This window comes from Lagenorhynchus albirostris, chromosome 10, assembly GCF_949774975.1.
Source record: "Lagenorhynchus albirostris chromosome 10, mLagAlb1.1, whole genome shotgun sequence".
Taxonomy (NCBI): Eukaryota; Metazoa; Chordata; class Mammalia; order Artiodactyla; family Delphinidae; genus Lagenorhynchus; species Lagenorhynchus albirostris.
In genome coordinates, this window is record NC_083104.1 from 90,886,252 (window position 1) to 90,900,374 (window position 14,123).

Genomic DNA, 14,123 nt, shown 5'->3' on the forward strand with positions numbered 1-14,123 from the left:
CTCAGTTGTATGCATTAAGAAGTCCCCCGCCCCCACCCTTGCTCTTTGCAGGTCTGCGGGACTAAGCGTTGTGGCGGCACACTCATGGCAAGCATCGGAGAAGCAGGAGACAGGGAGGATAGGCTCAGGACCCAAGTCCCTCAGGTTCCCCTCAGTTGTTGGAAGTAGCATCCAAACTGAGTGTCAAAAGCCACTCCATTCCTCTGCTGTGGTGAGCCACCTCCACCCTCCATCATTACAGATTTCTCTAGACACCTCAGTGTCCCAGATTGTCTCCTATAGAGATGGGCATAAAGATCCTCCGCTGACTTAGAATTGTACTAGCTTAGCAAAACATGGATGTGTATTGAAGAAACTTAAAACGTAGAGGAAAGGGTCACCTTTGTGACCAGAGCCAACATTGCAGCTTGAACATCACTGAGCTAGAAGCCTGGGAGAGAGAAACAGGGTTAATCTTGATTAATGGTGGAACAAATTTTGGGCCTGTTGAGATTGAGAAGAGTGATTCCTTTGAGATCCTGATGGGTGAGATCAAAGCCACCTGTCTGCCAGAAAGGACACTGGACACTGGATCAAGAGAGACAGGAGACCTCTCTATTCATGTCTGACCCTACAGTACCAGCCAGGAGATCTCCCTGGGTCGGGGGTCAGGCCTGTGCCTCTGAGGTGGGAGAGCTGAGTTCAAGACATTGGTCCACCAGAGACCTCCCGGCTCCACGTAGTATCAAACAGTGAAATCTTTCCCAGAGATCCCCATCTCAACACTAAGACCCAGCTCCACTCAACGACCAGCAAGCTACCGTGCTGGACACCCTGTGCCAAACAACTAGCAAGACAGGAACAGAACCCCACCCATTAGCACAGAGGCTGCTTAAAATCATAATAAGGTCACAGACACCCCAAAACACACCATCGGATGTGGTCCTGCCCACCAGAAAGATCCAGCTTCATCCACCAGAACACAGGCACCAGTCCCCTCCACCAGGAAGCCCACACAACCCACTGAACCAACCTTACCCACTGGGGGCAGACACCAAAAACAGCGGGAACTACAAACCTGCAGCCTGTGAAAAGGAGACCCCAAACACAGTAAGTTAAGCAAAATGAGAAGACAGAGAAACACACAGCAGATGAAGGAGCAAGGCAAAAACCCATCAGACCTAACGAATGAAGAGGAAATAGGCAGTCTACCTGAAAAAGAATTCAGAATATTATAGTAACAATGATCCAAAATCTTGGAGATAGAATGGAGAAAATACAAGAAATGTTTAACAAGGACCTAGAAGAGCTAAAGAGCAAACAGACAGTGATGAACAACACAATAAATGAAATTTAAAATTCTCTAGAAGGGATCAATAGCAGAATAACTGAGACAGAAGAACGGATAAGTGACCTGGAAGATAAAATATTGGAAATAACTACTGCAGAGCAGAATAAAGAAAAAAGAATGAAAAGAATTGAGGACAGTCTGAGAGACCTCTGGGACAACATTAAACGGACCAACATTCGAATTATACGGGTCCCAAAAGAAGAAGAGAAAAAGAAAGGGACTGAGAAAATATTTGAAGAGATTATCGTTGAAAACTTCCCTAATATGGGAAAGGAAATAGTTAATCAAGTCCAGGAAGCACAGAGAGTCCCATTCAGGATAAGTCCAAGGAGAAACACACCAAGACACATATTAATCAAACTATCAAAAATTAAATACAAAGAAAAAATATTAAAAGCAGCAAGAGAAAAACAACAAATAGCATACAGGGAAATCCCCATAAGGTTAACAGCTGATCTTTCAGCAGAAGCTCTGCAAGCCAGAAGGGAGTGGCAGGACATATTTAAAGTGATGAAAGGGAAAAACCTACAACCAAGATTACTCTACCCAGCAAGGATCTCATTCAGATTCGACGGAGAACTTAAAACCTTTGCATACAAGCAAAAGCTAAGAGAATTCAGCACCACCAAACCAGCTTTACAATAAATGCTAAAGGAACTTCTCTAGGCAGAAAACACAAGAGAAGAAAAAGGCGTACAATAACAAACCCAAAACAATTAAGAAAATGGTAATAGGAACACACATATTGATAATTACCTTATATGTAAATGGATTAAATGCTCCCACCAAAAGACATAGACTGGCTGAATGGATACAAAAACAAGACCCATATATATGCTGTCTACTAGAGACCCACTTCAGACCGAGGGACACATACAGACTGAAAGTAAGGGGATGGAAAAAGATATTCCATGCAAATGGAAATCAAAAGAAAGCTGGAGTAGCAATTCTCATAGCAGACAAAATAGACTTTAAAATAAAGACTGCTACAAGAGACAAAGAAGGACTCTACATGATGGTCAAGGGATCCATCCAAGAAGAAGATAATAACAATTGTAAATATTTATGCACCCAACATAGGAGCACCTCAATACTTAAGGCAAATGCTAACAGCCATAAAAGGGCAAATCGACAGTAACACAATCATAGTAGGGGACTTTAACACCCCACTTTCACCAATGGACAAATCATCCACAATAAAAATCAATAAGGAAACACAAGCTTTAAATGATACATTAAACAAGGTGGACTTAATTGATATTTATAGGACATTCCATCCAAAAACAACAGAATACATATTCTTCTCAAGTGCTCATGGAACATTCTCCAGGATAGATCATATCTTGGGTCACAAGTCAAGCCTTGGTAAATTTAAGAAAACTGAAATTGTATCAAGTATCTTTTCCAACCACAATGCTATGAGACTAGATATCAATTACAGGAAAAAAACTGTAAAAAATACAAACACATGGAGGCTAAACAGTACACTACTAAGTAACCAAGAGATCACTGAAGAAATCAAACAGGAAATCAAAAAATATCTAGGTACAAATGACAAGGAAAACACGATGACCCAAAACCTATGGGATGCAGCAAAAGCACTTCTAAGAGGGAAGTTTATAGCAATACAATCCTACCTCAAGAAACAAGAAAAAGCTCAAATAAACAACCTAACCATACACCTAAAGCAATTAGGGAAAGAAGAACAAAATAAACCCAAAGTTAGCAGAAGGAAAGAAATCATAAAGATAAGATCAGAAATAAATGAAAAAGAAATGAAGGAAATGATAGCAAAGATCAATAAAGCTAAAAGCTGGTTCTTTGAGTAAATAACCAACATTGATAAACCATTAGCCAGATTTATCAAGAAAAAAAGAGGGAAGACTCAAATCAATAGAATTAGAAATGAAAAAGGAGAAGTAACAACTGACACTGCAGAAATACAAAGGATCATGAGAGATTACTACAAGCAACTCTGTGCCAATAAAATGGACAACCTGGAAGAAATGGACAAATTCTTAGAAAAGCACAACCTTCCGAGACTGAACCAGGAAGAAATAGAAAATATGAACAGACCAATCACAAGCACTGAAATTGAAACTGTGATTAAAAATCTTCCAACAAACAAAAGCCCAGGACCAGATGGCTTCACAGGCATATTCTATCAAAAATTTAGAGAAGAGCTAACACCTATCCTTCTCAAACTCTTCCAAAGTATAGCAGAGGGAGGAACACTCCCCAACTCATTATACAAGACCAGCATCGCCCTGACACCAAAACCAGACAAAGATGTCACAAAGAAAGAAAACTACAGGCCAATATCACTGATGAACATAGATGCAAAAATCCTCAACAAAGGGCTAGCAAACAGAATCCAACAGCATGTTAAAAGGATCATACACTATGATCAAGTGGGGTTTATCCCAGGAATGCAAGGATTCTTCAATATATGCAAATCAATCAATGTGATACACCATATTACCAGATTGAAGGATAAAAACCGCATGGTTATCTCAATGGATGCAGAAAAAGCTTTCAACAAAATTCAACACCCATTTATGATAAAAACCCTCCAGAAAGTAGGCATAGAGGGAACCTACCTCAACATAATAAAGGCCATATATGACAAACCCACAGCCAACATCATTCTCAATGGTGAAAACCTGAAACCATTTCCATTAAGATCAGGAGCTAGACAAGGTTGCCCACTCTCACCACTCTTATTCAACATAGTTTTGGAAGTTTTAGCCACAGCAATCAGAGAAGGAAAAGAAATAAAAGGAATCCAAGTCAGAAAAGAAGCAGTAAAGCTGTCACTGTTTGCAGATGACATAATGCTATATGTAGAGAATCCTAAAGGCTCTACCGGGAAACTACTATAGCTAATCAATGAATTTGGTAAAGTAGCAGGATACAAAATTAATGCACAGAAATCTCCTGCATTCCTGTACACTAATGATGAAACATCTGAAAGAGAAATTAAGGAAACACTGCTATTTACCACTTCAACAAAAAGAATAAAATGCCTAGGAATAAACCTACCTAAGGAGACAAAAGACTTGTATGCAGAAAACTATAAGACACTAATGAAAGCAATTAAAGATGATACAAACAGATGGAGAGATATACCATGTTCTTGGATTGGAAGAATCAACATTATGAAAATGACTATACTACCTAAAGCAATATACAGATTCAATGCAATCCCTATCAAACTATGAATGGCATTTTTCACAGAACTAGAACAAAAAATTTCACAATTTGTTTGGAGCCACAAAAGACCCCGAATAGCCAAAGCAATCTTGAGAAAGAAGAACGGAGCTGAAGGATTCAGGCTCCCTGACTTCAGACTATACTACAAAGCTACAATAATCAAGACAGTCTGGTACTGGGACAAAAACAGAAATATAGATCAGTGGAACAGGATAGAAAGCATAGAGATAAACCCACGGTCATATGGTCACCTTATTTTTGGTATAGGAGGCAAGAATATACAATGGAGAAAAGACAGCCTCTTCAATAAGTGGTGCTGGGAAAACTGGATAGCTACGTGTAAAAGAATGAAATTAGAACACTCCGTAACACCATACACAAAAATAAGCTCAAAATGGATTAAAGACCTAAATGTAAGGCCAGACACTATAAAACTCTTAGAGGAAAACATAGGCAGAACATTCTGTGACATAAATCACAGGAAGATCCTTTCTGACACACCTCCTAGAGAAATGGAAATAAAAACAAATATCAACAAATGAGACCTAATGAAACTTAAAAGCTTTTGCACAACAAAGGAAAACATAAGTCGAAAAGACAACCCTCAGAATGGGAGAAAATATTTGCAAATGAAGCAACTGACAAAGGATTAATGTCCAAAATTTAGAAGCAGCTCATGCAGCTCAATATCAAAAAAACAAACAACTCAATCCAAAAATGGGCAGCACACCTAAATAGACATTTGTCCCGAGAAGACATACAGATTGCCAACAAACACACATGAAAGAATGCTCAACATCGCTAATCATTAGAGAAGTGCAAATCAAAACTACAGTCTCACCTCACACCAGTCAGAATGTCCATCATCAAAGAATCTACGAACAATAAATATTGGAGAGGGTGTGGAGAAAAGGGAACCCTCTTGCACTCTTGGTGGGAATGTAAATTGATACAGCCACTATGGAGAACAGTATGGAGGTCCCTTATTAAAAATAGAACTGCCATACGACCCAGTAATCCCACTCCTGGGCATATACCCTGAGAAAACCATAATTCAAGAAGAGTCATGTACCACAATGTTCATTGCAGCTCTATTTACAATAGCCAGGACATGGAAGCAACCTAAGTGTCCATCCACAGATAAATGGATAAAGAAGATGTGGCACATATATACAATGGAATATTACTCAGCCATAGAAAGAAACGAAATTGAGTTCTTTGTAGTGAGGTGGATGGACCTACAGTCTGTCCTACAGGGTGAAGTAAGTCAGAAAGAGAAAAACAAATACCGTATCCTAACACATATAATTGGAATCTAAAAAAAAAATGGTTCTGATGAACCTAGGGGCAGGACAGGAATAAAGGTGCAGATGTAGAGAATGGATTTGAGGACACGGGGAGGGGCAAGTGTAAGCTGGGACGAAGTGAGAGAGTGGCATGGACTTATATATACTACCAAATGTAAAATAGATAGCTAGTGGGAAGCAGTCGCATAGCACAGGGAGATCAGCTCAGTGCTTTGTGACCCCCAGAGGGGTGGGATAGGGAGGGGGGGAGAGTGACGCAAGAGGATATGTATAGCTGATTCACTTGGTTATACAGCAGAAACTAACACACCATTGTAAAGCAGTGATACTCCAATAAAGATGTGTAAAAAAAAAAAAAGAAGTCCCCCGTCTGCCATAGTCTAATTAAGATACTAGTGACTTCGTAATGAATAGGTGAAATAAACATTTAGGAATTCTAATGAAATTAGTTAGAAGTCTTGAGTAAATATATTTCTCTAGTATAATGTGCTGGCTTTGAAGAAAATCATTTTATTTGAAGTGTTTAGTTTCTAAAGAATAACTCAAGAAAATGGTTTTGTTATCTCTTTTGAAATGTCAATGATTTTGTATTAGAAAATAAGAAAATCATGTCCTCTTTTGTTACAAATCTTTGTGATTAAATTATAATTAAATTTTTAGCCATGAAAAGAAAGATAATAGTTTGTGAATACTAGTTTATAGTACTAAGAAGATTGCAAGGGAAATGATTGGGCTACCTAAGACAAAGAAATTATTTTAAACACCTTTAACACTGTTTTCATAACAGTCATACCAAATAATTATTCTAGCAACAGATAATTGTTCTAATTCTGTGCAAACTACAAATTATACTTGATGTGGCCATTCTTGTTTATCCACATGAACCCTGGAATGATGGTGCTGAAGAGGACTCATCTAGTGACCAAAACTGTATTTGACCCTTGAAGGAATCAAGTTCCCCGAAAATGTGCATCTGAAAGTAATGCAACACTAAAAATCTATCTTGCAGTTTGAACTTCTACGTTTTCATAACAGTTTATCATGTTCATTGCGTGTTCTTATCTGCATTCCAACTTCTTCTCCTGGTATTATGTTTATTTATTGAAAAAATGTTACATACAGTGGCTGCTCTATATGAGGTACTGACCCAGGCACTAGCATGAGACACAAAGCCCCTGCCCCCAACGGGTTCACCTTTGAGTGGAGGTGAGACCCACACCAGTTGAACTAAGCCATAAAACAGGAGCACTTGTGAACTAGTGCCACGGGAGCTATAGAATGTTGTGGAATTTCATAGGAGGAGGGGGATCACTGGTAACCTGCATTAAATAAAAAAATGATAACAAGAATCTTTTCAGTTGCTTTGAGTTTTTAGGGAAATCCTTCAGATATCTGGTCTTCAACTTTCTTACTGATAAATGTTGAGTAAAAGCATAACGTGTACTCCATGACTGGTTTGAGGGAGATGACCATTCTAAAATGCTTGTGATCAAACGTTTTGAAATTTGAGACATAATTCAGTTCAGGGAGAGGCCAGTTTTTGGCAAGAAAAGAACAATTATGTCTGCCAGTACTATCAGGGCCCTTTCTCCTCTGCAGAGTTTTAACATTTGTCTGAATTTGGGAGGGTGAATGCCTAAAATGAAAAATTGTTATCTTCCTTTTTACGAGCAAAAACAACTTTAGACTATTAACCGTCTGTTAGAAATGAAAGTTGGCACAGAATTTGGAATGATTATTACTAAGGGTAGTTTTGGGGTGGATTTCATTTTATTTCAAGTAACATTACTGTGAATGTAAATCTCTAGCTTTCTAAGCTTGTATGCAAAATAGCAAGCTGTTAAATACAGGTTTTAGGTAGGTAGGAAAAATTAACATACAGTGAAATAAATTATTATTTCACTGTATGTAGCAACTACTAAGAGGAATTCATTGAGACTTTAGAGGGAAACAATGAACATACCTCGAAATTGGAAAGTAGCCTCTGTTGGCCATTTAAAGTAAGGAAAGTTGATTTAGGTCAAAAGGAAAGGAAAATGTCCTGGGGTTGAAAGTTAAGTGTTATAAGATGCCATTAAAGGGAGGTTGTAGAATCTCCTTTTCTGGAAATGTTTAAAAACAGGACAGATCTTCATCTCTCAGAAGTGTTGAAGTTCAGTCCTGCCTTGAGGCAGGAAGATTAACTGGATTACGCCTGCCTGTGTGGTCTCTCAAGTCTTTGGAAGAGCCCTTGAATGCAGTAAATATTTCACACTCTGTTGGCAGAAACTATTGTTTCATAGCTGTTCGTTTTAACCTTGGTTGTCATAAGACCAGAGTGAATGTTTGTATAAATAACAAAACTGAATTTGGATTTGACGTTGACGATGTAAGTTGTGTGTGTACCTGAATCAGTTTTAAAAGCATCAAAGTACATGTAGTGCTGAAACTATTCAGAGCATAATTTAGTCTTTTGATGATGTGGAAAGTCTCTTCTTTCTTGCAAGTTCTCAATGACAGTAATCATTTAATAAATAATTACAAAGCAACTACTATGAACATTGCAGGATACAAATATGAATTAGGTATGGTTCCTGCTTTTAAGGATCTTTGTTTACCAGGGGAGATAAAACATATGCACACATCATATACATGATAAGTGAAAAATAAAATAATCGGGATAGGAGTCACACCAAAAAAGGATTAAAGAGTGTTGTGAGAGTTCAGAGAAGAGAAAGCAAATTCCTTTGGGTTTAACCAAGGAATACTTCCTGGAAGAAAAATATATTGAACTGGGCCTTAAGGAGTATGAAGCATTCTGAAGGGTGGAAATAAAGAAAATGACAGAGGTGGAATTGTCCTTAGCAACTCCAAGGTACGGAAAGTTCAGCTGAAGCTTAAGGAAGTTGGGGGACAGGGACATAGGCTGGAAGGGTCTCATATGGCCAGTCTCAAGTGCCGGGTCAAAGTGCTTGGGTTCTGATTGCTCAGTGCTTACGATTCCTTGGCAATGATTAAGCATTAAAGGGTCTCTGTCCCTTTAGGATTGTAATTTACCATTAGAGTTGCAAGCGGGGGAAGGCTGTAACAAGGAACCTGTGAAAGTCACTTCTGAGTCACCTGAGCCAGTTTGCTTGAGGAGTATGCTGAGAAACACTAGTTTCAAGGCATGTTAATAGGTGTTACTCTCCTCACCAGAAGTAATTGAGAAATAAGAAAGTTACACAGGGCTTCCCTGGTGGCGCAGTGGTTGAGAGTCCGCCTGCCGATGCAGGGGACACAGGTTCGTGCCCCGGTCTGGGAAGATCCCACATGCTGCGGAGCGGTTGGGCCTGTGAGCTGTGGCCGCTGAGCCTGCGCGTCCGGAGCCAGTGCTCCGCAACGGGAGAGGCCATAACAGTGAGAGACCCGCGTACCGCAAAAAAAAAAAAGTTACACAATTAAATGGGTTTATTTGCTGGAGGACTTTTCAGAGACTTTAATATTGAGAATCGCATAGAAAATCTTAAGCAGGGTAAAATATGTACCATTTCTGGATGATGTAATCTCTATTTCATGGACTGTCTCATGAAACTGCTGTTCCTTGGTGTGCACTTTGGGGAACGTTGCCCGACGCATTTGCTAATGATGGCTGGAACATGAGTGGTGGTCATATGCATGGAAAACGTTAGATGTGTGTCCTTATGGAGGCAGCATCAGCCATTCCTAGTACATAGCAGGCATTCAGTAACTACTGCAGAAAACTAAAGCATGCGAGAGTGAATTATTGATTTTTTTAAAAAAATCTTATTCAATTTTTTTTTTTTTGGTGGTACGCAGGCCTCTCACTGTTGTGGCCTCTCGTGCTGCGGAGCACAGGCTCCGGACGCGCAGGCTCAGTGGCCGTGGCTCACGGGCCCAGCTGCTCCACGGCATATGGGATCTTCCTGAACCGGGGCACGAACCCGTGTTCCCTGCATTGGCAGGCGGATTCTCAACCACTGCGCCACCAGGGAAGCCCCCGAATTATTGATTTATTAACAATACTTGGCCCAAGACTGGGATTCCAAGATTTCCGGGAACGTGGGGAGTTTTGACAAAGTTTTGGCTATGCTAGAAATGGTAGCATCATGGAAAGTTAGAAGGAACTGGTTTAAATGAAAGTTGATCACTTTAGTGTTTCTTGTGAAGCCACGGAAGGTCTGGCTGGAGAGTTTCAGCAGATGCTGGAACCATAGACTTGGGAGAGAAGCCATTATTCTTTCTCACTAAATGTATCATTAAAAAATTTTGGCTAAGATATCTCCTTGTTTGAATTATGGATAAGTAGCAATTTCTATATGCAACTGAGTCTAATACAAGAAAATAACCATCAATTTAGTCTGAAAGAAACTTCAGGGTTAATAAAGCATCAAGCCTATGGTGTTTTTTCGCTTTTTTGGTTGTTTTTTTTTAATAAGACAGTATCAGGCACCCTCATCTTCATCAGTGAGTTTTTTTTCAGTCTGATTTACTCATGGAAGTTAATTAATTTTTAAGTTTAACGTTTTGTTCTTTCATTCAGGTATTTGCGTTTGATTATTGCTTTTGGTCCATGGATGAATCTAACACTACAAAATATGCTGGTAAGTTGGCTCTCTCTCTGCACTTGACGGTTGGGCCTCTGGCCCCTTCTTCCGTTATGTCTGTTTTCTTTAATTATTCTGGAGCTCTGATTTTCCCATAAAATTCGCACTCATTCTTTCCAGTTCTGGCATGTGGGCTTTGAAGTCAGTAAGATTTGGTTTTAGGATCTGGTTCAGCCATTTACTTGCTGAGAAGCCTCGGACAGGTTTTTTCCCAAACTCATTAAGCTTCAGGTTCTTTACCTGTAAAGGGGGTATGAAGTGTCCTCAGAGGTGTTCCAAGGATTAGAGATAACGAGGAACCACCTCAGGCCGTCAGCGGAAGCTGTTGTGGTTCTTACACGAAGAGGAGGTTTAATGTGCCTGTGCCTTCCCTTGCCTCTAACTTTCAGGGAAGGCACTGCTCCGCTTAAGCAAGCAAAGCGCAGATGCTGTTGGTTTCCAGGGCCCCCGCGCATCCTGAGTGTTCTAAAGTGGTCAGTGGTGATATGAACTAAAACTGTACGTTCCTCGGGGAAACATTGCCTCAAGGCCCCACATTTTGGTATTGTTCCTTCCTTGAGGCATTTTATCCCCACTCCATTAAATACAGAAGACTGCTCATTTTATTTGTGATCACAGGTGAATCTTCACCTTTCCTAGGAGTTAAAATTACTTTAGCTCAAGAGGGAAGCATTTGTTTTAGTGGAGGAAGTCTTTGTTCCTTCCCTTCTGACTGTGACCCCTTTTTCTTAGATATATAGTCTTAATGAGCATTTTCGCCTTATTTCTACTTATAAGAATGTCAGCTGAATGACTTTACCATTACGAAAGAGAGAAAGAAATATTGAAAGAAAGAGAAAGGAAGGAAGGAAGGAAGAAAGAAAAACAGTGAGGGGGTGATGGAGAGGATGTAGATCTTAAAAGATTAGAGGGTAAAAGAAGTTACTTGCTTATAGGAAGTTTTGTTTATTGATAGCCTTTTCCTTGCTGCATAAAGCAAATCTGTTGAGAAATTATTTGATGTATAGTTTTTTCAAAAGTTAATGGCTGGAGCTAGGAAGATTCCTTCCATTGCTCACATTGGGTAAATTAGCCTTTCTTTCCAAACATCATTCCTGCAACTTCAGCAATGTATTTTATTAATGTGAGTAAATAGTTCTTCATATTGGTTGTAATTAATTTGTCTTTTTATCCGTCCTTTGGGAGTCTATATAATAAATTCTACAGAGTCTAGGAGAGTCGGCCTTGACTGTTAGCACAGTATAATTTTGTGCTGGGTGTGTGCTTTTGGATTTAAATAAACAAAAGTAAAACACTTCATACTGTGGCAGAACCAGATGAGGACAAATGCTATGGCTATACAAAGTCCAGTCTCTCCCTCTGTTCAGTTGATATTATTCAGGATATAGTCAGGTATAGCTCCCCGTATTAGAACTCTTACACAATTGTCAGATACTTCAGAGGACTCCTCGTCCCTTATAGATAAAAATCTGTACTCTTTGGCTGACATTTAAGATCCTTTATTTTATAACCCCATCTACCTTCCCCACCCTCTGCTCCCTGACTCCCCACCACCCCTTCTATGCTCCAGCCCAGTGTTTCTTTTTATTCAACCTAGGAAGCCAGAAAGTCTCAGAATAGTTCCTTAAGTATTCATGAAACTTCTACTGTGTGTGCAGCCTCGGAAGCCCTTGAGAAATTATAACCTAAGTTGGAAAGCAGAAGAATGCATGACAAACAACAGTGAACATTTTGAGATATTTAAACTCTAAATTTTACAGGTTTTAAGTACTACAGAAAACCCAAGGAGAGGCAAAATGTGGAAAGACTGAAGTTGCCTGGGAAGGCATCATAGAGGAGATGGGACTGAAACTGGACATAAAAGTTTAGCATAGATTTAGCCGCGGGGCAGTATGGAGGGCATCCAGACGAGAGGAAGCAATACAGTGTCAAGGAAAGCACACGGACTCTGAACTCCACCCTGGGTTTAAGTCTCAGGAAGCTTGCTTTGGTTCTCTTAGACAATTTAATCTCTCTGAGTTACAATTTCTTTCCTGTAAAATGGGAAACATGGCAGTGATAATACCTATCTTACATGTTGTTATAAGGGTTCAGTAGGTAACTTAATGAGCTGACCAGTGGAAGGTGCCCATAAATGATAACTTCGTTTGGCTTTTCTGTAAGTGAGGATGCAGAAGTAGGAGTGAGCATGGTGTATAACACTGGTCTGAGCAAAAGATGCATTTTGGGGGGGAATCAGTGGGAGACCTACTTTTACATGTTAAGTGAGGCCAAATAATAAGAAAGTTTAAAAGCTAGACTAAGAAATGTAGATGATATGGGGAAAAATAGGGGAGGGGCTATTGGAGTAATGGGGCTAAAATAATGCTTTAGGAAGGTTGTTTTTCTCTTTCTTTTCCGTATCTCTACAATCACATCCTCCATTACTGCCCATAGAGACCATTCTAGCTTTCTGCAGTGTATCACTCATACCTCTGAATGTAGGACAAACTTTTTTTTTTTTACTAGAGAGAATTTTATTAAGCACAGATGATAAAACTAAAATGTGAAACTCGATTTCTGTAGCTCTTCATTACAAATAGTATGTGCCAAAGTATTTTAAAAGATAAAAATGATTTTTTAACATTTTGATAGCTTAAACTTTACTAAATTTTAGCTTGCGTGATCACATCGAATACCATGTTTCTGGTATTAACCCTGAAATAGGGTTCTCTTGGTCGATGGAGCAGAGTCTGTTTACAAAAGGTGAGGAGACAGTTTCTTACTCTTTAGGTATCGCCGTTATTGTACCAATTCTGTGACCACCTCAGCAAAAAGTAAAATTCTTGCTTATTATTCTTTCAGGGTTTTTTGCACTCATTGTAAATAATTTGCCTAGTGAATATATCACTAGTAGATTAGTTGATTGGTTTCTATACTAATATGATTTCCTTTCTCTTTTTTTAAATTTAATTTTTATTTTATATTGGAGTATAGTTTGATTTCCCTTCTCTTTAAAAAAAAAGCAATTCCTTCTTAATTGTGAATAGAAACATTAAGATAGAAGTATTCATTCTCTGATGGGACATAGAAGAAACGGAGAAGGGGAAGCACATAGTTCCTGAAACTGACCTATTTGTCAGACTCCATGAATAATGGCATCATTGATACTGAATCAGAGCTCTTGAGGCAGCTCTCAAAACTTGGGGGGCAGAGAGGAGGAGGGAGAGGGGAGAGAGACAGATGAGTGCATGGATTGAAAGAGCAAAGAGAGGCTCTCAGTTTCATGGGGTGTGTCAAATGTTAAATTCTCAATTATGTTTTATGTTACTCTACTCATTAAAAGCTATAGCAAGCAAGAGCTTCCACTCTCAGACTGATTTAGAAACCCATAATTCTATAGTAGGTGTAATGGCACTGCATTGGGTTGGGTGGAGTGGTGGAAGCATGTGGGCTTTTTAATTGAACTGCCTGGGTTCCAGTCCTGCCTCCCCCACCTTTTATCTATGTAAGGTCTGGTGAGTTTTGTTTCCTCTTAGGTTAAATAAGGCTGATAATAGTTCTGATCTCGTAGGGTTGATTTGAGGACTAAATGACCTGTTCATGTAAAGTACTTAAACCACAGGAAATGCTCACTTAATATTTATCACGGGGCTTCCCTGGTGGCGCAGTGGTTAAGAATCCGCCTGCCAAGGCAGGGGACATGGG

The 14,123-nt window shown here is 39.4% G+C and overlaps 1 protein-coding gene across 1 annotated transcript in view; it reads left to right on the plus strand.

Moving 5' to 3' along the window:
• KIF13A (kinesin family member 13A) overlaps window positions 1-14,123 on the plus strand; it is a 215,431-nt gene that overhangs the window by 106,172 nt on the left and 95,136 nt on the right. Inside the window, 1 exon segment of the mRNA XM_060163623.1 lies at window positions 10,373-10,433. Within this exon segment, the coding sequence (XP_060019606.1) occupies window positions 10,373-10,433 (61 nt within the window).